The 27,034-nt window shown below is 37.0% G+C and overlaps 1 protein-coding gene across 2 annotated transcripts in view; it reads right to left on the reverse strand.

Moving 5' to 3' along the window:
* Positions 1-27,034, reverse strand: part of ZFAND3 (zinc finger AN1-type containing 3) — a 348,618-nt gene that overhangs the window by 63,904 nt on the left and 257,680 nt on the right. The window contains exon 4 of one of the 2 annotated variants that reach the window (XM_037146206.2): positions 2,666-2,731. The exons of the other annotated variant lie outside the window; for it this stretch is intronic. Within the exon in view, the coding sequence (XP_037002101.1) occupies positions 2,666-2,731 (66 nt within the window). The remainder of the gene's footprint in view (positions 1-2,665; positions 2,732-27,034) is intronic. 2 annotated transcript variants of the gene reach the window in all.

The raw sequence follows: 27,034 nt of genomic DNA on the forward strand, positions 1-27,034 counted from the left end.
AATGCTCAGAACCCCCACCATGGGCAACCTGCTGATTCCCAGACATGCAGAAAGATGGAGACAAAGAGAGTAAACGTGTAGTTCTCAAAGCAAATCATTCAGTTTACCTTTATCAATCAGAAACCTCTATCCTCCAGTGTCAGGGCCATCATTTAAGGCTGAGGCAGTAAGACTAGTTTAAGACACCTGAGGGGGCATAGATAGGCTTCTTGAAAAGTGCAACAGGCTGAACTTGATGGCCTTTAATATCCAAGCTGAGAAATCTCAACTTTCCTTCAGGCTTTTTAGAAGATGTCCTGCACATTGTATTAATTTTCTTCCAAGCCAGAAATTCTTAATCTTTTCCTAGTTAAGAAGTATGCAGTCACCTAAAAGAATGCCTGAAAATGTGTGACTGAGACCTTCATTCCTGGCTTATATTTCATTCTGTGAAGATCTAAAAATATTACCATCACTCCTACTACCGTACTGAAATTCAACAAAGAATGTGACCAACATATAAAATCAATTAATTAAACTAGACATGGCAATGAATTTTGGTACTTCTCATCTTTTCTTCTTTCCAACTAAATTACCTACTGATGTTGTTACCCACAGCATTTAACGGTTGGCCATTGTACATATAATCTTTAATGATAAGATTATACTATAATAGTGATTACCATTAAATTGTACTATGTGAGCTTTATGTATATTATTTCTTACATCAAACCTATGAGACAGATCTATCACCTGTTTACAAAGATGAAAAATAAGTTTTGAGATGTTAACTTATGTGTTCAAAAATCATATTTTGTAAGAGGCAAGGCTAGGGCTCTGAAATCAGATCTCTTTTAGAACTACTGTTTTTAAAACTACTTCATTACATGCTATATTTCCAAATCCGTGTTTCTCTTTCTCCATATTTCATTCAATGATATGCTTTTCCACTGTCTGGCTAGGAGTATAATAAAATATGATAAGCAGTAACATGATGTACTGCAAAACAACATAGGCTTTAACATCTGAAAGATCTGTGTTTAAGTCCTGGTTCTATTACTTACTAGCACTATTGCCCCAGGAAATGTACTTAATTTTCTGAGTACCTACTTTTATCATCTGTAAGAAGAGGAATAACTCTCTTGTAGAATTGTTCTGTAGACTGCATGTAAAGCATACTGAATGGTGCCTGGTAATACAGTTAGCATGCAATGTATGTTATTATTTTCAGATACACAAAAATATTGTTGGAGGAAAGAGAAGAAAACAGATCTGCCTACAAGATGAAGGACACAAGTACATGATATGCAAAGAATAAGAATTCCTACTAGTTTCAGTATTTAAGCTGAGCACACGAGCCTCTTTCCTAAATCTCTCAGGATGACCCAATGTGCTTGAGGCTCATTCCCTGACTGCTACCTGTATAGGTAGCCAGTATTAACAATAAACCCTGCCCTGAGGGATACGGCGGGAAGGAAAGAAGAAAGATTAAAGTACACTGTGTATGTGAAATGCTGGACCTGAAATCAAAGGGCTCTGAATGTTTTCAAACTTCTGGCTGGAGTGGGTAGGAAGCTGGCTGTGACTTTCACTGGCTAATCAGGCAGGTCTGTCTCACTCCAGGGCACAGTTCTCTTCCATCTCCATTAGTAACTACCCAGGGGAACTTGAATACTGAGGACAGGAGGGATGAGAGCACGCCAGGACCATCTCACACAGCCCTGTATCAAAACTGGTCATTTGGAACAGAAAAGTAAAATTAAGTTCCTCAGAGTTCAATACTTGGATGTTACTTATAAACTGCTCAAGGACAAGCCTGTTTGAGGTTTAACATCAAAACTATAAGCATTTAAAGGGGCTGAGATTTCAGCGTAAGTTTGAACACAGAAATAGTTTGTGCTATTTTTCCTTAAAAGTTAAAAAGGACTTTTTAAGTTATGAAAAATACTTTAAATGTGACCTTTCAAGAAACAATATAATTATTTTTATTCTTCCAAATATAATCCTTGAGATATTTTAAATAGCAGGCCACATTATTGGAAAAGGCAAATATTGTTTAAAAATATATTAAGCTATAGGCTAAGAGAGAAATGGCCATTATGACTGCTTTTTAGAGAGCTACAAGATTCATGGCTTCATATTTAATAAAAATGTCACAGATGCACAAAGATTTCTGGAGGACTTTATGTATCTGAAAAGGATGATTTTAGCATATCCTCTGGCTTGAAGATGAAAGAGAGAAAATAATTTCCCCAAACTATTAGGATATTGTAACAGTCAGGTTAAAACACAGATTTTCTGTATCAACACTGATTTCTCTCTATAGTCTCCATTATTTAAAAAATGTATTTTAGTATGTCTAATATGTAGATGAAGTAGCCACATGCTGGAAACAGGACAATGTATGTTTCATATCTTAATATTCTTCAGACATTAGGAAGTAGGTAAACTGTCCATCTTCTTGGCTCTAGCTGCCAGCATTAACTCAGTCAACCTGACCTCCAAGAGCATTACTTTGACTTCAGCTCACATGCCACGCCCAATATTAAGCACATAATACATCACTTCAAAACTGATGAAAGAAATTAAAGAGCACCCTGGCAAGAATACCACATTAAAAACAGTAGCTAATTTCTGTGAAGGATTCAGGTAAGAATGAATCCAGATAAGAGAATGCTGTACGTACCTGTACCAGAAGATCTTTTGGTAGGTGTGATTAATGAGACATGAGCTGTATCTGTGCATGGCCCACCTAGAAACAGAAAGGCAGGCACATGAGTCAGGTCATATCCACTCCATGCCCATACCTGCTATCTTGGATAAAGAAAAGCCTAAAAATGCATGGATCGACAGGCAAATATGCAAAGGAGAGTCAGGTAGTAGAAAGAATAGGGAAGGTGGTAGCTGTGGTAGGTTAACCTTAATTAGACAATTTAGATCTGTATTCTTTCTACATTAGAACATGCTTTTCATTAAAAAAAAAAAAAGTGCTGACCAAAAAGGAATTTCTAGTTTAATTATAAGAATAGGCTATGAAGAGGGCCTGCATGGAATCTTTGAGGGCCCAGAGATCTGATAGACAGGTATAGTTCAAGAGTATGCAAAAGGTATGTGTATACACACACACACACACACACACAAAGATAGATATATGGATTATATAGTCAGTTGGTGGGTAAAGGCTTGAAAAGCAATAATTTTAAGACTACCAACAGATTCTTAAATTGATATTGATATGTACTGCAACATTCCACACCAACCATGCCTATCTTCTGAAATAGGAAGTTATTATATAAACATAAAGACCAGTGGCTCTTGATACGCCCTAAGAGAGGCAATAGTGATCATAAAGGAATAGAACACACAGGCAAATGTTACACATATATTTTGAAAAGGCTCCACAGGTGACTATGACTAGCAAAGGTAAATGTGGTTAACTGACAGAATTGTATGTCACTTATGAGAAGACTTCACATCACTGAAGTTATTCATTGATAAGGAAAGAAAGATGAAAGAGCTCTAAGATGTTCCTAGAGTTTATGCCACCAAGATCCATGGGTTTAGGGACCTGGAAACCCCACTTAAGAGTTAACTGTTAGCCCAATCTTTCCTATATCAAGGAAAGATTGTTATGCATTATCATAACAGCAGCAAATTTTGGTGGGTGTAAGAAGACACAGAGGAGAAATGGAAAAGGGGAAGAAAGACTAAGTAAGTGTATTGTTAATGTCAAAAGGCACTTAGCAAACACCTACTGTGTGCTACCCTGGGTTAGTTTCATGCTCAGGGAGCTTATAATCTTGTTATGAGGACAACATTTGTATAAATAAATAAAGAACAATACATGCAACCAGTAAAGAGCTGGATCAAAAAATGATCAAGTGTCAAAGAATATGGAACAAGCAACGAATGCTAAATGTAATTATGAAGAATATTCACCACTGGCTAGTATGAACTGAAAATGCTTCTCAAGAATTTGAAAATGAGGCAAGAACCAAAAGTTACACCAAAAGAGCAGGGCCTTTTTCTACAAATACCACATTCCCCAGAGAAAGCTTAACATACTAAAATTCTAGGGATCCAAACGGGCAATTGTGACATTAAAATAAGCAACATGGAGAGACAATGAGCTGCAGGAAAACGTAACATAGACCCCACATCCTTGAGAACTCTCTTCTGGGCTCTCTACCTTTGATAGCTCCATAAATATGCTATGAGGGTTTGTTTTTTATTTGTTAGTGTTCTTATTTCTGGGAAAATAACAGGCTTTTATATAAGACTCAGGGCTTTTTAAAATTTATTTATTTTAATTGTTGTTCAAGTACAGTTTTCTCTCTCAGTTCAAGTCCTGGAACACTTCAGTTTCTTTACCAAACAATGGGGATAGAAAAAATGCCCGTGAACCATAGTGCTGATGAGAATCACCTGTACAAAAAGACTTCATAAACTATGCCATTTCATACTATGTATCACCACTTTCTCTTTCACCAAATTTTATGACCCCTAAGGCCAAGTCCCAATTTGTCATCTACTCTTGGGTTATGACTCTGTAGAGAGAGGGCACTTCATAGTATTCGATAAGACCACTGCAAACTGCTTAATTTAATCAAGAGACTAATGTACATTTATTAAAAAATTTTTAATTGAAGTATAAAAGACGAATAAAATACAAAAATGTAGTGTAAAAATATTAAATGTACATCCTGAGGAGTTTAAACATATATACACTTCTGTACTATCACATAAAAATATTACAGCATTTTTCGGAATCCAGAAAGTTCAAGGGAACATTTTTAAAATACAGATTCCCAGACCCTGACTCTGGAAATTTTGACACGATAGGCTGGGGCAGACAAAGAAAGATATTAGTGTACATTTTTAAACCAGCTGAGCACAATGTAAATATTAACAGGCCAGTTAGTTTCGGTCTCTGATAACAACTTCAACTCCCAGCTCAATTATCTGGCCAAGATCACTGAGTTTCCACAATACAGTGAACTACATAGAGCACAAGAGTCAATAATGGATTAACCGCCAGGACACCTTTTAAAAAAATCATAAAATAATTAATCTAGTAAAATTATAAGAGGGGAGAAATTGGTCAAATCAGAACCCCCTAAAGAAATCTGCCTGGGATTCATGAATTAACACTCTTGTATTTATAAATGTAAACTTTACTTCATCTGTAGGTTGAGAGTTTATTCTTTCTAAACCTCCTAATGAATGAATTTCTGTAAGTTTGGCAAATACGCAAATAACTTTAAAGCCACCTACCATGTCTCAACATGCATTATGATGAAACTGGTCTCCAGAGAGCTTGTTAAACTAACAACACAATCCAACATATTCGCTACATTACAGTAAAGTATACATAGAACCATAGTCGAGCCAAAACAAACTGACAGCAAGAATAACGGGCAGTAATAATATATCCCAGCTTTGATAATTGCACAGTATTATAAACAGAGAGCTTGGGATTCAGTTTGGTCTGGCAGACTATAACCAATGAAACTCTTTAAAAATACAAAATTCTTGTACTGTCAAAAAAAAAAAAAGCCACAGGAGATTATGATACCTACTCTTACACAATTATTTCCAAATCAACTCTGTTAAAATAAATACAAGAAATTACGGGCCATGCTAGGGGAACCTTTTCAGGTTTTTGCCTATAATAAAAAAATATACCATGAGCCCCATATGGTTATAGCAAACAAAATACTTTTGAGAGTTGAGTTGATAGTAAGGGTCAAAGTCAGGGCATCTGCTCCATCAAGAAATGCAGCTGGCTTTTTTTTTTTTTTTAACTGGGCTAATGTCTGAGAGGGCCTGGTATATGGTCCCATAAATCACTGTAAAGTCTGTGACTTTTGGCCTTACTTCCTCTTCTTCCCAAGCAGCAGGGTGAACAGAGCTAAGAGAAAGATGAGAAAGTCTCTTGATTACTGGGCTCTATTGGTGAACAGTGTGTGTCTCTGTGTGTGTGTTCAATGGGATCCAGTTGGAAAAATAAATGTATTTCTAAGCACATCATGATTCTCATCATTACCTTCTAGCCTATGTTAGTGGCAAGTGAGTTTTCAAATGGTAAGTTTCAGATTTTTAAACAATTTTTTTAAAGTTTAAAGTTCCTTCCTTAATCTAACAGTCTCTCTGTGGATTATGAACCAGGAAACAAGATTAACCAACACAAACTAACTTTCAACCAATCACCTGAGTGCTACTTGCTTTCTTTAGCTAAAACAAATTAAATATCTGTTTTCAAGTTTCTTCATTATCTGAAGATATTTAATAACAGACTATGACTTGGCATTTGACACTACATTCGGAGGACTTTTTCCTAAATTTCAACAATTTAGAGTTTGGAATTTGCAAGTAAATGATGTCTGTGGTAGCTTGCAGTTTTTGTGACCAAAAGTTTGAATATTAACTCTATGTTCTTCTAAGGAACGTTTCGACTCTTGTATTAAAGGTGTCATACATAATGCAGCACTATGGATCACATCCGCAAGTCCACAAGAGAGCCATGAAATGAAATTCTTTAGCTGCATTCTCAACAACTAGAAATCTTTATAACATTTGCAAGATGGTAGTGGATTTTCCTGAGAAAACAGTACTTATTTTCAGGCCTGTAAAGCTGATGACGGATCAAATCTACATACGAATTTCATTGTAATCTGTAAAACCAGAAGGCCTGAATAAAGGTATCCCATTAACTATCAAGAGTTACATTTCAAGCTAAAGTAGCAGAATTCTTAAATTTTCTTTTTCAGCTGTAGAGTTACTGAGCATGCCAAAAAGCCCTGAGCTACCCCCGATGTGTACTCCACTTCATAGACTGGATGAAGACTATGACTCAGGAGGAAGTAGAGAACACAGGTTTGGAGGGCAGCTGCATTTAGGCTGGCAATCATTTTAGGCACTCAAAATTTAAGACTGAATAAATGCAGAAAAATAGTATTTCTCCTTAACCTTGAAAACAGAGATCAATATTTACCCAAAAAGCTTTTGTTAAAACAGCTATGATGACTGGTCATTTTTGGCTCCAGGTTCCACTAGCCCTCACTGGCTGCAGTTACACATGTGCTAAAACACTTCAATTAAGATAAATGGACTGTCAAAGAGTGGGTTAGCTAAAAATTTCCAGAAGCTCAATAATCAAACAAATATTCTATCAGCTTTTTCATGGTAAGTGCAAACATTAATACAAAAACAGCCATTCCTTTTGCAGATTTATAACACTTCAATATTCTTGCTTAATTAACATAACATTTACATAACAATATCTAATTAATTTCCAACTAAAGGCACTGTGGGCTAATTACAAATGCATCATCCTTTTTTAACTACTCTATCGAATTCCACTCTATCTTAATCTGCATGATGTTTACCTCTGCAGCATCCAACTTTTCCAGCTCACTGTTCCAGAGGTGATTTTCGACAACAAAATCAAGGAGCTACAATTCACTCCCTACCCTCCTCAGACATTCCTATCTTCAGAGTTTTTTGATGCGGCATCTCAAAAAAACAAACAAACACACGCACTGGAGATAGTGAAATACATTACATTTTCTCCCGATAAAACCTAAGTAAGAATGTAAAACTGACTCTGGACAAGATGGCACCACTGGCAGACATGGCTTATCTCTTTGCACAACCACATCAAAACTACAACTAAAATATAGAAGAACCATCACTCAGGAATGATAGAAACCAAGGTGAATGGAAGTCTAAACTACAGAATTGAAGAAACCGCATCCATACAGACTGGCAGGAGGGGCACAGTCATGGAATGGACTAGTCCGACATCCACATGAATAAAAATTAAGGAGGGCTATCTTGGGAGAGAGGAGTCCCAGACCCATACCAGGCCCCCAAGCTAAGGATTCCAGTGCCAAGAAGGTAAGTCCTCACAAACTCTGGCTGCAAAAACCAGTGGGGACTGAGTCAAGGGAATAACTTTCTGGAGCCCCAAGCAGTTCTTATTAAAGACCCCACACAAGGACTCACCTACTCAGACTCCCTCTGAGCTCTAGCACCAGGGTAGCAGTTTGAAAGGCACCAGTGGTATACAGGGAGACACTGAAGTGTCTGGCACACCAAGGCGAGCAGAGGCCATTGTCCCTTTGCTAAAACCCTCTCCCTACAGAGCTGGTAAACTGGTGCCACATCTGAGACTCCACCAACCTGGCTAACACTGTATGACCTGCCTTGGAGATCCCCAGAGGCTCTGCCCCACCCAATTTATGGGCCCACCCAAGCTGCTTTTCCATAAAAATGGATGGTATTGGCTCCTAAATCCTACCAAACAAGCAAGCTGGCCACAGTGACCCACAGAAGCTGCCAGATTACACTCACAGCTTGGCCTCACCTCGGACTCCCCAAGCCTAACATAAGCAGCAGCCATCTCTGATTGCTTTACAGCTCAGGCAGGGTACCCCAGGCAAAACACAGGTGGGGCTGACCTGGGCCAGCACACCCAGTGCACAGCTACAGACCACCTTGGAGTACCACCACCCTGCCACTGCACAGCTGATCCTCCACAGATGGTGGAGGTTGGTGGTCAGGGTCACGGCCAGTCCTGGAAGCTGACAGGCCTGGGTAAATCCTTCCTATTGATCTGCCAACAGCAACCAAGGCTCAACAACAAGAGGAAGGGGTGCTCAGCCCACACAAAGGGCGTACCTTGAGTACCCAGCTTGGGTGATAGGGGAGGCTGTGCCAGACACCTACTGCATTAAGGCACACTACCAAGACATGGAGTCAAAGCAGCTCTACCTAATACACAGAAACAAACACAGGCAGGCTGCCAAAAGGAGGAGACACAGAAACATGGCCCAAATGAAAGAACAGATCAAAACTCCAGAAAAAGAGCTAAACAAAATGGAAGTAGGCAATCTGTCAGATGCAGAGTTCCAAACACTGGTTATAAGGATGTTCGAGGAACTTAGTGAGCACCTCAGCAGCATAAAAAACACCTACTCGGAAATGAAGATTACAATAGTTGAAACACAGAACAGTTTACAGGGAAACAGCAGTAGAGTACATGAAGCCGAGATTCAAATCAATGATGTGGAACATAAGGAAGCAAAAAACAACCAATCGGAACAACAAGAAGAGCCCTGGCTGGTGTAGCTCAGTGGATTGAGAGCGGGCCCGCAAACCAAAGGATCACGGTTCAATTCCGGTTCAATTCCCAGTCAGGGAACATGCCTGGGTTGCAGGCCAGTTCCCAGCAGGGGACACACTAAAGGCAACCACACATTGATCTTCTCTCCCTCTCTCCTTCCCTTCCCCTCTAAAGACAGACAAATAAATAAACAAACAAATAAATAAATAAATGCTAATATTATAGAACAACAAGAAGAAAAAAAGAATACAAAATAAATGAGGAATGCAAAGTAAATAAACAGCCTGTGGGACAACTTTGAGAGGTCCAACATTCACATCATAGGGGTGCCAGAAGAAGAGAAAGAGCAAGAAACTGGAAATCTACCAGAAAAAAAACAGTGAAAGAAAAATTCCCTAATTTGGTGAAGGAAACAGACATGCAAGTCCAGGAAGTTCAGCATGTCCCAATTATGACAGAGGCAAAGAGGCCCACTCCAAGACACATCATAATTGAAAGGCCAAAGGTTAAAGATAAAGAGAGGCTCTTAAAAACATCAAGAGAAAGAGAAAACAAGTTAGTTACCAGGTGGTTACCAGAGTGAAGGAAGGTGTAGTGAAATGGGTGAAGAGGTGAGGGGATTAAGAAGTACACATAGTTACAGAATAGCCATGGGAATGTAAAGTACAGCACAGGAGATGGAATAGCCAGAGATTGTATGCACGACCCTTGGACATGAAAAGTGGTGGGGGAACAGCCTGACGGGGTAGGGGATGCTGGGTGAAGGGGGACAAAGGAGGAAAAATCAGGATAATTATAACAGCATAATCAACAAAATATAATTTAAAAATATAAAACTAAATTTAAAAAATATTCAAAGCATCTGTATCTCTTTAGCAATAAAATATTTTCTTCTTTTAAAAGCTTTCTATGTGTCCACAAAGACTTAATATAGTAAATTGTAATAAATGAATATCGAGAACAGAGCAAAATGCACAAGAAAATAAGTCATCTCTTCAGAAACAAAAACCCTGTCCTCCAATTTCACCCTAGACCTGCAATTCATGGATTGTTTTAATCGGAAAGAACACATCTAATCTGTCCATATAACTGAGTTTGGAAAGTGCCATCAATTAAAAAGAAAGATAAAGATACAAGTGGCAGCTGCTGCGCCCTCCCTGTCACTTGACATGTAACACAGCAAGTCCCCAGCACGGGCCCTGGGTGAGTAGTGGACAGAGACTCCCTTCTCCACAGAAGTAGTCACTCCTCCAAAGCCCCAGGAGTTCGTAGAGATCTGCCATGGCACACTGATGTCAGCCTCACCCAGCTTTCTGACTGAGAAAAGGAAAAAGCCAACCAGGATAGATATGGTGTGCCTCTAGGGGCCTGATTCAACTGGGTAGACTGGATGAGGCACGGGTAATCTGTTTGCAAGCTTGTTCAATGAGCAAAACTTCTGAAGATTTCAAGACTGTGGTGCACAGAATTCTAATATACTCAGATGACTTGAAGGAGTAACCATGCCCTTTATTGATCAATAGATTCTTATTACTATTAAGATCAATCCATCTGCTACTGATCAAATTATTATATTCTCGCCCAGGATGGGTTACTCAGTTGTTAGAACGGAGTCCCAATACAAAGTTTGTAGATTCTATCCCCAGTCAGGGCACCTATAAGAATCAACCAATAAATGTTATCAATCAATAAGTGGAACAACAACAAAAAAAGATTATGAGTGGGAATCTAAGTTTGCAGAAAATCGCTGGCATAGATAATAGCCCTCCCATTTCTCCAAATGAAACTTCCAAATTAAACCATTTACATACAAAGCTTGTGGCACAATCTAAGTGTTAATCTCTCAGAAGTTCCAACTTTAACTCATCTCCCACCATTCAGATCTAAATTATGAGAAAGAGATTTTCAAAGTAGGTTGAAGTTGCTATCGGTAGCCCTCTATTTTGTTCACAAAGGGCAAATTTTCATTACCATTCCATGTCTACACCCCTAAATAATTACAGTGCTGGACAGTTTTGCAAATGTAAGTGTGTATGTATGTGTGTGCTCATTACCCTGTTGTAGAATAGAAAAAAATTAAAAATTCCCCCACACTACCTTCCCCAGGGAAAACCATTACAAGCAAAATAAAATCAAGAATGCTTTCCATTTACCCTGTACTGACAAAGTCTTCTACAGCAGAGTGGACATCCCTATTAGTGATGTGCTTTGGAAGAAATGCTCTCCTAAACAAGCAGTGGCATCAATGGAATAAACCTCATGGGCAGGGACAAAGTTTTATAACCACCTTGGTAATCTAGCACATTAGGTATTCAGAATATATTTTTTCAGTAGGGAATATAGTCAATAATATTGTAATAACTATGTATGGTGCCAGGTGGGTACTTTTGGGGTGATAACTTTGTAAGGCATATATATGTGTGTCTACTACTGTGTTGTACATCTAAAACAAATATAATATTGGATGTCACCTATAATTAAAAAATAAATTAAAACAGTATTGAAAACTAGAAATTTGCCAAAAAAATAAATTAAAACAGTATTGAAAACTAGAAATTTGCCAAAAGAGTAGATTTCAGGTACTATTATTACAAAGTTAACTATGCCAGGAAAGGAATGTTAAATTAGCTTAACTGTGAAAATCTATCTTTAACATTATATTAAATCAGCCTGTTGTATAACGAGAATATGTAATTTTTATTTAAAAGTAAATAAAAACAAAACAAAGCAAAAATATATATGCTTCTCACTATTGAATGAAAATGATCCAGGCCAAAAGTAATGACTGGACATACATAGCTATTCAGAAGGGAAATGGAACCCTTAATAAATATAGTTGATTTTCATCATATTTACATGTTAATCTAGCACAGTAATTCTGAAACATTTTGGTCTTGGGATCTTTTTACAGTTAAAAATTATTAAGGGCCATGGCCAGTGTGGCTTAGTTGGTTGGACCACTGTCCTGTGAACTGAAAGGTCACAGATTTGATTCCCAAGTCAGAGCACATGCCTAGATTGTGGGTTCAATCCCTGGTCGGGGGGTGAGTGAGAAGCAACCGATCAATGTTTCTCTCTCACATCAGTGTTTCTCTCCCCCCCTCTCTCCTTCCCCTCTTTCTAAAATCAATAAGCATAGCCTTGAGTGAGGATAAAAAAAATTATTAAGGACACCTAAAGAGCTTTTGTTTATGTGGGTTATATCTACTGATGTTTACCTGATCTGAAATTAAATCTAAAAAAATGTAAAAATATTCTCTTTACTTAAAATTCCCAATTACATGTCAACATAATGTTTTATGAAAAATAACTGTAAAATATTTAAAAACTATGAGAGTGGCCTGGCTTAAAGACACCTGATTTTCATATTCATATCTATATTTAATCTCTTTCAATGTGTTGTTTATATGAAGCATATGAAGAAAAAAAAAACACCCTCACACAGATTATGTGGTTGGAAACAGAAGGACTTCAAGGATCCCCTGAATGGGTCTTGGGGACCACTACAGGCCTTTGAATCACACTTTGAGAACCAATGACACAGAACAAAACAATGAATCTAAAGGGTGATATAACTTCCAACTTCTCTATACTTTCCTCACATGCCAACTGCTTTATTCTAGTCCTGCAGAAACCAAGTGATGCACTAGGAAAAATAACAGTAAAAGGTTTGCCCATTTTAAACAAGATGATAACATTTAAGGAAATAAAGGCAAGGGACAGTGGAATAAACTCTATAGTCATTTCAACTCAGGATATTTTATTTCTGCTACTTACTTGTAGGAAGAATAAAAACATGTTTCATGAAACTCAAAGGATTCTGAGCAAGGAGTTGAATTTGTTCAATTTCAGCTTTTCAGATGCAATCTCTCACCTAAAATCATTATGACCAAAACAGAGCTTCCCATGTATTAAAATACTGGTTGATAAACATCCACTACAGCAATTAACACCGAAATTCTATGCCACCATCTTGGGGATCAAAACTACGAACCCTTTTTTAAGAGGTTGAAATACCACCTGTTCTACTTTTAGAACTGAATAGAACTGAATACCATCAGTTCTATTTTTAAGCACTTTTGTTTCTTTCTGTGACAAAGAATATTTAACATGGATATGAAATCAGGAGCTGTCACTCTTCCAATTAAGACTTCAGTTCTGACTATTTACAGGCTTAACTAAGGCCCAACTCAAATTTTTATATTTGCATTTTACCATCAACACGAGCATGAATCTCATAACATTAATGGAGAAACCACTCAGCATTAGAAGAGCTTTTATTTTTTTGACACAGTCCAGCAACCAAGAGCATTTTCATAAACTTTAGATTGCATCAACAACTGAAAGACAGCAATACTTTCTTCATAAAAGAAAGTGACTTATGCATGTTCTTCAGAAGACACGTCAGAGAAAATGGAAAAAGATGACTATTTAGGCCATAGGTATTATCCCATGAACATTTAAAAAAATTTTGAACATAAGTGTTCTTTCCTGTCCCTTTGCTGAGCCTCTGCTGTAGGCAGCTATACCACAGCTGGCAACGTTTTCAGAGTGACAATGATTGGGAGGTACCTTAGTCCAACTTTGTCTTACAGAGAACACTTTTAGGTCTTACTAACAGGACCTCTTTTTGCAAGTAATAGTTGAAAATGTCACAATTTGAATTATGCAGAGAAGTGTTTATATTAATATTTTGGAATTTAAAAAATTCCTTAGCAAGGTAGAATCTTATTTTTTTTTAATTAAGCCTAGAGGAGTCATTCTTTTGATAGATCAAAAATTAAAGTAACAACACAAACAGATAAAATGTAAAGCTATGTGCAGTCATTTTTTGGCATTGGCAGCTCTGAATTTTCAGAGAGAAGTTCACAAACAATTAAAATATATTCATGTAACACCCAAACAGATGCCCCTATTGTAATATGATTTTTTTCAGCAAAAACACTTCTGTCATAATAAAGCTTAGGTTTAGTTTAAAATCAGCACCATGTTACCTGTTACCTGTGTCTACACAAAATAAAAACAGTGTGACAACTGCAAAGGGCTAAAATTATGTGAAGTGTGGTTGTTCACTATGACCTTTATTTTTATAGCAAAATACAGAGCATTTCATTTAAAAGAACATTTTTTTAAAAACTGCATTTGCAAGATGGAGCAGCGATGATTTTGCTTCAAAACCTAGTTTGAATACCAGTAACTGTATAGCCTGCCAAAGGAAATCTTTATGGGAAACCAACCTTTCAGGTCTGTAGTTTTCTAAAGGGACCCTTGCAAATAAGTGTTTCAAGTTTGCCAGTCTTCTCTCCTGAAAAGGGGAATCATTTTGAAGACCGAAATTCAGAAGAGAAAAAACTGTTATTTCACAACAGGTAGGGGGCTACCTGCACAATTTTAAAAGTCTCTCGTTATTCCAATTATTTTAAAAATTCTGTTAAAAGTGATGACTTGTCACCATACGAGGCAATCAAATTTGTAAATGTGGTAGGGAATGTGCCTTTTCAAGTTGCTTTATTTTGGAATTACCAAATGGCACAGAAAATAGTAAAAGAATATGAAGTTGCTGTCCAAAATCACATTCAGGCAATGAGACATTTCTCTTAATTGTATCAAAACACATGAAGTAAATTTCTAAAAATAAGAAAAATGAGGATACTTCTCTAAGTATTTAAATCAATCAGCATTTACTAAGTACTGCCTTGCCAAGCACTATGCTGAGTGCTCTGAAGCATAACAAAGCAGCATAAAATAAAGTCTTTGCTAGTTTTGGGTTTAGCCATATACTGGTTGAGTGAGATGGCATTCTCATCTCAAAGAGGTAACCAAGACAGTATGTAAATAGATGTTACAGGTAAAAAATACAAAAATATAAATAAGTTCTGAAGTGGGCTTCTAAGAACATGAATAAAAATGGTCATATGACTACCACGGTGTCTTCTGTGGACAGTAAACCAGACAGTAAGGGTCTGGTTTAGTTTAGAGTTAAGCATCAGTGCCGGGAAGGATCAGTAGGTCAGATACAAAGAGAATCTATATTATGTGGGAGGATGTCTGATACAAGAGTAAGAATCTGGATGACCAAAAAGGTAGTGATGAGACTTCTGACCAAGATGGAGGCATAAAGAGACATACTGTGTCTCCTCACAAAACCAAAAGAAGGACAACAAAAAAATTAAAGACAAAATTATGGTACATATACACAATGGAATTCTATGCAGCAGAAAGAAAGAAGGAGCTCCTACCCTTTGCAACAGCATGGATAGAACTGGAAAGCATTATGCTGAGTAAAGTAAGCCAGGTGTTGAAAGACAAATACCATATGATCTCACCTCTAACAGGAAGCTAAACAATAAAACAAACAAGCAAGCAAAATAAAAACTGACACTGAAATAGAGAACAGGGGGAAAGTGACCAGAGGGTAGAGGGGAGGGAATTTCAGGGGAAAAAGGGGAAGGATTCTCAGGAACTAGTATAAAGGACACATGGACAACAACTAAGGGGGTTGGAAATGGAAGGGAGGTGGGGGGCCCGGTGGGGGGTGGGGGTGGGACTGGGATGGTAGTAAAAGACAGAAAACTGTACTTGAAAATAATTTAAAAAAATTAAAGACAAAAAACAACCAGAACTACCAGAAAAACTGAACTGTATGGAAATCCAACAACCAAGGAGTTAAAGGAGAAACATTCAACCAGAGTGGTAGGAGGGGCAGAGAGGACTCACAGCAAGGAAGTGGTTGGAGGACCAAGGCTGGCAGTCCCACATCTGCGTGCAGATAAACCAGGAGGAACAACTGGGGAGTGAGACAGACCGTGCAACCCAGGGTTCCAGTGCAAGGAAATAATGCCTCAAAATCTGACTGGAAAAAAAAAAAAAACCTGTGGGGGTTGTGGTGGCAGGAGGAACTCCCAGCCTCACAGGACAGTTCATTGGAGAGACCCACAGGGTCCTAGAACGTACACAAACTCACCCACATGAGAATCAGTACCAGAAGGGCCCAGATTGCTTGTGGATAGAGGAGGAAGTGACTTAAAGAGGCCAAGCGCAGAGAAAACAGCATTGTTCCCTCTCAGACCCATCCCCCACATACAGTGCTAGAGCACAGCTACTAGGGGATTGCCCTGCCCTGGCAAATACCTAAGGCTCTGCCCCTTAATACATAACAGGTGCACAAGACCAAAAAAAAGAAAAAGGGCCCAAATGAAAGAACAGATCAAAGCCCTGGAACAAATACAACTAAGTGACAAAGAGACAGCCAACCTATCAGATGCAGAGTTCAAAACACACTAGTAATCGGGATGCTCGCAGAATTGGTTGAGTATGGTCACAAAATAGAGGAAAAAGTAAAGGCTGTGAAAAGTGAATTAAGAAAAAATGCACAGGGAACCAACAGTGACAGGAAAGAAACTGGGACTCCAATCAACTGTTTGGATGAGAAGGAAGAAATAAACATTTGACCAGATAAGAATGAAGAAATGAGAATGCAAAAAAATGACAAGAGGCTGAGGAACCTCCAGGATAACTTCACATGTTTCAATATCCAAACTATAGGAGTGCCAGAAGTACCAGAAGTACCAGAAGGAGAAGAAATTGAAAACTTACTTGAAAAAATAATGAAGAATTCCCCCCAATCTGGCAAAGGAAACAGACTTCCAGGAAATCCAGGAAGCTCAGAAAATCCCAAAGATGGATCCAAGAAGGAACACACCAAGACACATTATAATTACATTACCCAAGATTAAAGATAAGGAGAGAATCTTAAAAGCAGCAAGAGAAAAGGAGACAGTTACCTACAAAGAAGTGCCCATAAGACCATCAGCTGATTTCTCAAAAGAAACCTTACAGGCAAGATGAAACTGGAAAGACATATTCAAAGTCATGAAAGGCAAAGACCTACATCCAAGATGACTCCATCCAGCAAAGCTATTGTTTAGAATGAAAGGCAAGATAAACTGCTTCCCAGATAAGGTCAAGTTAAAGGAGTTCATCATCACCAAGCCCTTATTATATGAAATGTTAAAGGGACTTATCTAAAAAAAGATCACAACTATGAACAGTAAAATGACAACAAACTCACAACTATCAACAACAAAACCTAAAAGAAGAAAAACAAAAACAAACTAAACAAACAAATAGAACAGGAAAAGAATCACAGAAATGGAGATCACATGGGGGGTTATCAGTGGGGAGGTGGAAGGGGCAGGATGGGGGGAAAGGTACAGGGAATGAGAAGCATAAATGGTAGGTAGAAAATAGATGGGGGGGAAGTTAAGAACAGTAAGGGAAATGTAGAAGCCAAAGAACTTACATGTATGACCCATGGATATGAACTAAGGGAGGGCAGTGTAGGTGGGAGGCAGGGTTGGAGCTGGAGGGGAATAAAGGGGGATAATGGGGCAACTTAAAAACAATCAATAATAACATATATTAAAAAATAAATATTAGCAAGAGCAAAAAAAAAAACTAGAGGAAGTGATGAATCAAAAGAAGAATCTCCTTTTTTTAGTATCAATGGGAGAGGCATCAGACAAGTTTATGGACTAGAACAAGATTAGAAGAAGAGTAAAGATTAGGGCTATAATCCTAAAAAAGGTGTAACCCTTTATTATAAAAAGTGACAACTTCTCTAAGACCTCTATTATTTGTACATGGAGCTTAACTAGAGGATTATAAACAAAGACTAATTAGGAAATATAAACGGTATTATAGTAATTAAGATTAAGATTATTTGTATACTTAGATAATATATACTCTAACATTAAAAGCCCTTTAATAGAGGAAATTTAAAAAATAACACTATGTACAATTTTATTCTAATAAATTTAGAAATATAGATGAAATGGATGTTTTATAATAATATTAATGGCCAAAAGTGACTTTAAATGAAGTCAAAAGCATGAATAGTCTAATATCAGATATCAGGCCAGTTTTATCTACAAGCTTTCAAAGAACAGAAACATTACATAATATCAGAACATAAGACAAAAGGCTATGTTAAAGCGTAGGAAAGAAGCCTGCCACATACACATCACATATAAACACACATATACAAAACTAACTTATTAAAAAGGTGTAAAATTTAAAGTAAAATAAGCATTTTGAATTCAGTAGTATAATGAAAGAAATAGTAGGATTTATTCAAGGAATGGAAAGATGATTTAACACAGGAAATCTATTAAATTAGGAGATTAGATACTAAAAGAGCAACATACAACCATCTCAACAGATGCTAAAGAAGCATTTTATATAATTCATTATGCCTCCCAGATTAAAAAGAATATTAGCAAGTGTAAACAGAAGAGTTTCCTTAATGTGATAAATAATATCTATAAGAAACCTACTGCAAAACTATATTTATAAAATCATACTAGAAGTAGTCTTATCAGAGTTAGGAATGAGAAAAAGAAAAAATATAAACCTGTAAAGAAGAAATTCTAGCAAGAAATGTATAAGGCTTATTTAAGAAAATAATAAATCTTTACTCAAGAATATTTAAAGTTTAAATAAATGAAGACAAATAATATAACTACATAGAAGATTCAATAGTGTATTAAAATGTCCACAATTATTCCCAAAGAAATCTATATATTTGAATGTAATACCAATCAAAACCATGCTATAACTTTTTTTTATGTTTATTAACTCTCACCTAAGGATATGTTTATTGATTTGAGAGAGAAGGAGGAGGTGGGGAGAGACAGACAGACATCACTGTGAGAAACAACTATCAGTTGTTTCCTGTAAGCACTCCGACTGGGGATCAAACCCAGGTATGTGCCTTGACTGGAAATAGAACCCTCAACCTTTTAATATATGGAATGATGCTCCAAACAACTGAGCCACCTGGGCTGTAATTTGTAACATACCTTCACAAACTGACTATCAAATTCATCAAGAAGAGAATATACAAAAGAAGAGCCAATAAAATTTAAAGAACAAAAATTAAGGAGGACTAGCTCTATCAGATATAAATACAAACCCCAAAGCTATTGTCCATTCTCAGAATTATACAGGCAGACCAATGGAACAAAATACAAGAGCCTAAAAATAAATCTGTTTGTATAATAATAAGGACATTTTAAATCAAGGCTATTTAACAAATGGTTTTGAGATAATATTTGGGAAAAATAAAAGGTAAATCCCTACACCTCATATCATATATAAAATAAATTCCAGATGGATTCAAGAGCTAGATAAATTGAAATATAAACTATAAAAATATTAAAATATATAGAGAAAAATATATTTATAACCCTGTAATAGAGAAAACCTTCTAAGAAAGACAAACCTAGAAGTCAAAAGGCCAACAGACTTTAATTTTAAAATCTGCACTTTCTCATGGAATCCAAGGTACCCAAATCAAAAATAAAAGCCAAGTGACATAATGGAAGGAAATATTTGTAAGATATGTAACAAATATTTATTATCCAGGATATGAGTTCCCACAAATCAGTAAGAAAAAAGATGGCTAATAAATAAGCAAAGAATGCAGACAGGCAAATCACTGGAGACACAAATAACTAATAAACATATGAAGGAACACTCAATTTCACTACCAGTAGATGTCAGGGGAATGCAAAAAAAAAAAAGGACTGCCTAACATTGGTAAAATATGGGAAACAGTCTCAAACACTATTCTTAGGAGTATAAAGCAGTAATTTTTAAATTAATTTGGCCATGAATATCAAATTTAAAATGTACACATTCTCTGACTTATTAGCTTTTCTACCATGCACCATTAGTGATTTACAAAATTTTTTGCTTCACGTGGTTATAATAGTAGTGAAGTATTAGAAACAGCTCAACAGAAAATGGTAAGTATATGGAATACTATGGAGCAGTTTAAAAAGAATTAGGCAGATCTCTTTGTGCTGACCTGGTAAAATCTCTAAAATACAGTTAGATTAGAAAACAGTATGTAGAGATAGTATACTCTCTTTTGTATAAATATAAAGAAAACATATGTATGTAAGTTGTATAGAACTACTGCAAAGACTGTATAACCCAAAATCAATGAACACTGGTTACTTCTGGAATGGTTGGAAATTTGATGGGGGTGGGGTAGAGATATTAAAGAGGCATTCTTAGCTTTTATTCTATGCAATAAACGTGTATGTCCTGAACTTTACTTGTATTCTTAAAAATGGGATTAAGCCCTGGCTGTTGTGGCTCAGTAGACTGAGCCCCATCCTATGAACCAAAGGGATGCTGGTTCAATTTCCAGTTAGCACATTCCCAGGTTGCGGGCCAGGCCCCCAGTAGAGGGTGCATGAGAGACAACCACACATTGATATTTCTGTCCCTCTCTTTCTCCCTCCCTTCCCCTCTGACTAAAAATAAATAAATAAAATCTTTTTAAAAAAATAGGATTAAAAGTTAAGAAAAAGGAAGAAATAGCAAATGAATAATTTAAAAATCATGATGTTACCTTAATTTGGCCTTTATTTCAAATACAAGTTGAAGGTCAGATGACACCGGAAAGTGCTTGAACAGTTCTGATCCAGCTAACATTATGAAATAGAAATAATTTCCATATGAAAATACTGCTAACCTGCTCAAGTCTTCCTGCATTTTGATGGGAATTAACTTAATGATCCCATGCATTCATTATCAGTGAATTATAGCCATTCAATTCAATACAGCATATAACTGTATATTACTATACTGTACTGCCAAGTATCAATCTTTTTAGAACACAGCCCTAATAAAAGCAGCATATTCTAAGAATCAGCTTCAGGATAAATAAACACACTAAAAAAAAAAAACCCTTTAAATTAAAATCAAAAGAGACATTTAAAGTTTGGGCATTTTTCATTATGGGGAAGAATCTTCCATTTTGAGACTATTATATATCAGAAAAGCTCCATCTGTTGTATAATTATCTCTGATAAACGGCCTGATGCTTTGAGCTTCATTAGAGAAAAAGGAAGAAAAAGACACAGACACATACAAAGAGAATGGTAAATAAATCTCACACCATATTTCATGTAAAACCAGTCCAGCAGGAAGCATAAAATATTTTTAATAGTAATATTTTCTAAGTGTTCTATTAGAATCAGCCAGCCTGGTTTGCCCAATATCTGGTCTTCTAAAGTAGGCATACTCCAAAAAAAAGAGAAAACTAGTTTCACTTAGGCATTATTAGAAATTGGTAAAAACAAAAAGCTTAGCCATTTGCTGGCAGTGATATTAATTTTCCGGGGGACAGATAAGGGCATGTCAGACAGGAATGAAGACTAGTAGCCACTGAGGTCCAATGCTGTTCAAAGATCCAAGAGCTGTCTTGGGAAATTTGTTAAAACTCACCTTCATTTTAGTTTACTTTTTTAAATGCCCAGGGGAGCTAAAAAGTATCTCCAGGAACCAATTTCTAAGAAAACAATGTAATTCTCTTCATTCAACCAAATTAATTTAACCACAGATGAAGAATGTTCTCAAATTTCTTTTGGGAATCACTGTCATATTAAAGAAAAATCCAGCCATCACTTGGAAATTAAACTTCAGTCATTAAAAATCTTCACTAACATTTGCTTAGTATGGTTCTCACTTTTTCTGTGTTTTCTCTTGCTACAACAAAAGCATCTCCTGGGTAAATGCAGTATAAAAGAATAGGGGAAAACTCAAGTATTGTGATGAAAAAGGCCCATAGCTGAGTTCTAGCCCTGTCATGTGGGTCATCATGCAAACCTCTTTCTTATCTGTAGAACAGAAAGGAGGTTATCTGCCTTGCCAACATTGCACACTGTCAGGATGATCCCATGAAAATGATGTTTGTCAAAGTGCTTTGTAAAACAAAGACTGGCAAACTTCTCTGTAAAGGACCCTGGGTCTCTGTAGCAAATACCCGACTCCACTGCTATGGAGCAGAAACACCCACAGAAAAGACATAACGCATGAACATGGCTGCGTTCCAATAAAACTTATGAACACTGAAATTTGAACTTCATATCACTTTTATGTCACAAAATATTTTTGATTTGTTTCAATCATTTAAAATCACTCTTAGTTCAAAGGCCATACAGAAATAGCTGCCCTGGACTGGCTCTTGGCCCTCTTGTAAATATAGTTTTATGTATGTGTTGGTTGCTATTTATTTCTGAGTATGTGCCTCTACAGAGTTTAGGAGAATGTTCTGCATCAGGTGGATCTTCTCTAAATGCTAGATCAGAATGTCAATACTTGAAAACAACTTCGTGCCATTCCTTTTCCCTCATAGCACAGGCATCAGTTCTCTTCCTCCCCTGCTTTGAAACAGACCAGTCAACTCTCCTCCAACACCTCAATTTCCACCCACTATATAGTAGGATTAGGGGTGAGGGAAGAGAAACCTAGGTAGGCATGCACATCATAAGGCTCCCAAACAGGTCATCAATAGGAATGCTGAGGTTTTTAAGAGCATGACAACAGGAAAGCTCATTTATAGGAGAAAAAGAAAGGGGCATTTTTTTTGTTCATTTTTAAATTCAATCTGGTCCCTGACTTAAGGTAATCAGTCTTCCGCCTGTCATTCAAACATAACAACAAAACAACTAGTTCCAGCATTCCACCAGCAACCTGACATCATCCCCAATAGCTGATTCGAGAAAATGGGGGAGAGGAAGGAATCACACTTTATATCCTCTATGAAAAAAAACTATTTCCTTCGTCTAGAAGGAAAAAAGGAAATGTTTTGTTCCTTTTAAGTGCCTGTGCAACACCCCTTCCCTCTGTAGTTTTCATTTGCACGCAATGTCTTTTATACTATAAATCACTATAGAGACAGTCAGCTATGGTATGGTGCCAGAGAGTAGGGCTGCCAATCTTGGGCAAGATCCTGAATCATGCCATGCCTCCATTTCCACCTGTGAAACGGACACAGTAATAGTACTCACCTTACAGGGTAATTATGAAGATAAATTAGATTAATACAGATCAACTATTAGAAACAGTCCTTGATGAGTATGCTAGTATTAGCAGTTACCATTATTATAATATTTAAATGCTGTGACAATTTCTTTGGTTACTATTTGAATTTTGTTTACACTGGGTTTTTTTAAATGTTTCTAAAAAGGCTAACATTCCAGGACTCTTCTGCAGATATGTAAGATCAGAGAGGAAGAGATGTACGTGTGTTCAGACAAATATCACTTCAATATATCTGTTTTATTTGACCTTCAGTCAGGTGTTTTAATTCTTTTGTATAAAAATCTGGATTTATCGATTCCCGGTCAGGGCACATGCATGGGTTGCAGGCCAGTTCCCAGCAGGGGACACATGAGAGGCAACCATACATTGATAAAAAAAAAATCTGTATTTACACACTCTTGTCAATAGTTACTACACTAGCTGCAGTCTTTTCAAAACACCATTAATGTACTGGCTCTTAGAACATTTCTGTTCATATATTCATTGAACAGCAAGAAATAGAAAGTAGATGTAAGCAATATTCACTCTTCTGATTATTAGGAAAAAAGTGAAACCTTTCAACAAGCCCCTAAGACATAGCACTTCCAGTTCAACACAATAACAATGGATCTATAACTACTCAACATTTAAAAAATTATTTAGTCTTTGGATTGGGAATCCCAAACCCATTGCCCAGCAAGTCCCACTCCCTACTTCTCCATACCTCTCTAGGGGAGGAAACTAAGAAATTCTGGTCCCCTGGGGATATGGAGAGATCAACACAAGTAACTCCCTGCCACTTCTTCATTCATCCTTCTTCTCCTAGGTAGGTCGTAGCTGAAGAAATTTGCAATGTGTCAATGGATCAGGCTGTCTAATCTCTCCTGAGTCCTCACTACTCCTTGACAATCATTTTAACTTACAATGCATTCACCTGAACAGCTCTGACAAACCTTTACTTTTTTCATCTATACACTCCCTACCTACAAACCAGGCACACGTCTCCTTACTCTAGCATACTTTTCAACCTAGGTGATGGAGCAAAAACCCACCTGAGAAAGTTTTTGCAAATGATGAACCACTGATATTGCTGCTGCCTCCCTTTTACCTCAAAATTCTGAGGTACCTATTTGGGAGAACAAGCCAGAATCTCACAGAGAGGCATGTGTATTTGAAAAGATGACCTTGGGAATACAGACCTAATTCTTACTCATTTCTGTCCTAGAACATAACCTGGTGCTTAATACAGTAGGCTCTCAGCAAAGACTCTAAATGAATATACAAAGCTCTGATATAGTTTATTTAGGTAATCAATCTCACCATCACCAAATCCCAATGTCCCTTGTTAGTTTGGAGTCTGTAGCATTTTCACAATGTTGAGGCAATATGCTATAGTTATTGAAAGCATAGGCTCTGAAGCCAGATTAGTGGGGTGGAACTGAACGATATTACAAACCAGGAGCTCTGAAACTGTGGGCAGAAGTAACTGAACCTCTCTGTAACTTCCTCACCTGTAAAAAGAGAGAATAAGAGCACCCACATAACAAGGTATTGTGAAAATGAAATTTTAGTACATGTAAAGAGCTTGGAAGAGTGTTCAGAATGTAGCAAACACTTCATAAAAGTGAGGTAACATTTTCATCTGAAGCCCAATGTCTGAATTTGAATCCTGTTTCTGGTATACACTAACTAGCCTGTGACCAAAGGCAAATTCCTTGATCTTTTTCTGCCTGTTTCCTTATCTATAGAATGAGGAGAAGATAGTATGTATGTCACTGATTGTCATGAGGAAGAAAAAATGTGCAAAACATGTATTACAATGTCTTGTACATTAAGTGCTCGATAAATGGTAGCTATCGTTTGTCCGTCTCATATATATTTTGGCTGCTGAAGTTGGTTTGCTGTGGCCCTACCCTGGTGTGTGCGTGGGTCCAATCAGCTACGTTCCATCAAATGAGATCCTGACCAGCTCCAACCTTTCTCACAGACAAGGCATTCTTAACCTAATGGCCATAGTGAGCTTTAGAAAAATTATATTCAAAATTAAGTATAAATGAATCATCTGTAGTTCTCTGAGGCCATAGCTTTTATCAGTTCAGTAAGTATATGACTCCAAACAGATTTTTAGAAACAAAACCAAACCTACTACCTTAACATTATCACTACTGTTTTTCATCTTTTTTCTCTTCTTAAATGATTTCTACATCTTTCCCTGGATCTATAATTAAAATTACAGTACTATAAAGTCTCTTCCTGCAATGTTATTGTCATATAATACTTCCCATTTTCAATACTGCCATGTTATTTCTCTAGAAGAATTGTAATATTACTTTCTCTGTTCAAAAACATATTGTCCAAGATCCAATTATCTTAGGTGGGCATTCAATCCTCTATGACTCGATTATAATTTGCCTTTCCAACCTTGTCCCCCATAAACAGTCCTGAAGGGGTCACTTGCTATTGCAGAATTCCATGCAGCTTTCCTCCTTATCTAACTCTACTCTATCTAGAATGTCTTTAACACCATTTTCTCTAGTAAATCAACCTTCTTCTTCAACAGTGACTATCTTTAATAATAAATATATTTAATTCCCCCTGCTAAACAGTAAATTCTTTGAGAACAGAGAACAAGGCTTTCTTTACTTTTATATTTTCAATTTTTCCTCGTACCATGATTTATGATGAGTTTGAATAAATATTCCTTCTCTGGCAATCTTTTCTTTTTTTCTAATTTATTAAATGTTTTTCTTTTCTTTTTAAATATATTTTATTGATTATGCCATTACATTTGTTCTATTTCCCCCCTTCATTCCCTTCCACCCTGCACACCCTTTAGTTTATGTCCATGTGTCACAAGTTCTTTAGATTCTACATTTCCCATACTATTCTTGCCCTCCCCCCTGTCTATTTTCTACCTACTGTCTATGCTACTTAATTTCTGTACCTTCTCTCCCCCTTCTTCTCCCACTCCCCTGTTGCTAATCCTCCATGTGATCTTCATTTCTATGGTTCCGCTCCTGATCTAGCTGTCCTCTTAGTTTGCTTTTGTTTTAGGTGTGGTTGTTAATAACTGTGAGTTTGCTGTCCTTTCACTGTTCATCTTTTTTACCTTCTTTTTCTTAGGTAAGTCCCTTTAACATTTCATATAATAAGTGATGATGAGCTCCTTGAACTTGACCTTATCTGAGAAGGACTTTATCTGTCCTTCCATTCTAAATGAAAGCTTTGCTGGATAGAGCAATCTTGGATGTAGGTCTTTGGATTTCATGACTTGGAATACTTCTTTCCAGCCCCTTCTTGCCTGGAAGGTCTCTTTTGAGAAATAAGCTGACAGTCTGATGGGACCTCCTTTGCAGGTGACTGTCCCCTTATCTCTTGCTGCTTCTAGAATTCTCTCCTTCATTTTAATCTTGGCTAATATAATGATGATGTGCCTTGGTGTGTTCCTTCTTGGGTCCAACTTCTTTGGGAGTCTCTGAGCTTCCTGGATTTCCTGGAAGTCTATTTCCTTTGCCAGATTGAGGAAATTCTCCTTTATGATTTGTTCAAATAAGTTTTCCACTCATGGATGTTCCTCTTCCTTTTCTGGTACTCCTATAATTTGGATGTTGGAACATTTCAAGATGTTCTGAAGGTTCCTAAGCCTCTCCTCATTTTTTTGCATTCTTGTTTCTTCATCCTTTTCTGTTTGGTCATTTTTTTCCTCTTTCTGGTCCACTCCTTTGATTTGAGTCCCAGTTTCCTTTCCATTACTATTAGTTTCCCATGCATTTCCATTCATTTCAATTAGTTTAGCCTTCATTTATTCCTCTAATTTGTGACTAAAATCAACCAGTTCTGTGAGGATCGTGATAACCAGTGTTTTGAACTGTGCATCTGAAAGTTTGGCTATTTCATCATCGCTTTGATTTCTTGGCTCTGGGGCTCTGAGTTGTTCTTGAGCCATGTTTTGCACTGTTTGTGCCTGTTAGGTATGAGGAGCGGAGCCTTAGATGTTCACCAGGGCGGGGACACCCAGGTTGTTGGTTTGTGATGCTGTATGTGGGGGCA

Source organism: Artibeus jamaicensis, unplaced genomic scaffold (assembly GCF_021234435.1).
Source record: "Artibeus jamaicensis isolate MK-2021 breed Jamaican fruit bat unplaced genomic scaffold, CSHL_Jam_final contig_1803, whole genome shotgun sequence".
Taxonomy (NCBI): Eukaryota; Metazoa; Chordata; class Mammalia; order Chiroptera; family Phyllostomidae; genus Artibeus; species Artibeus jamaicensis.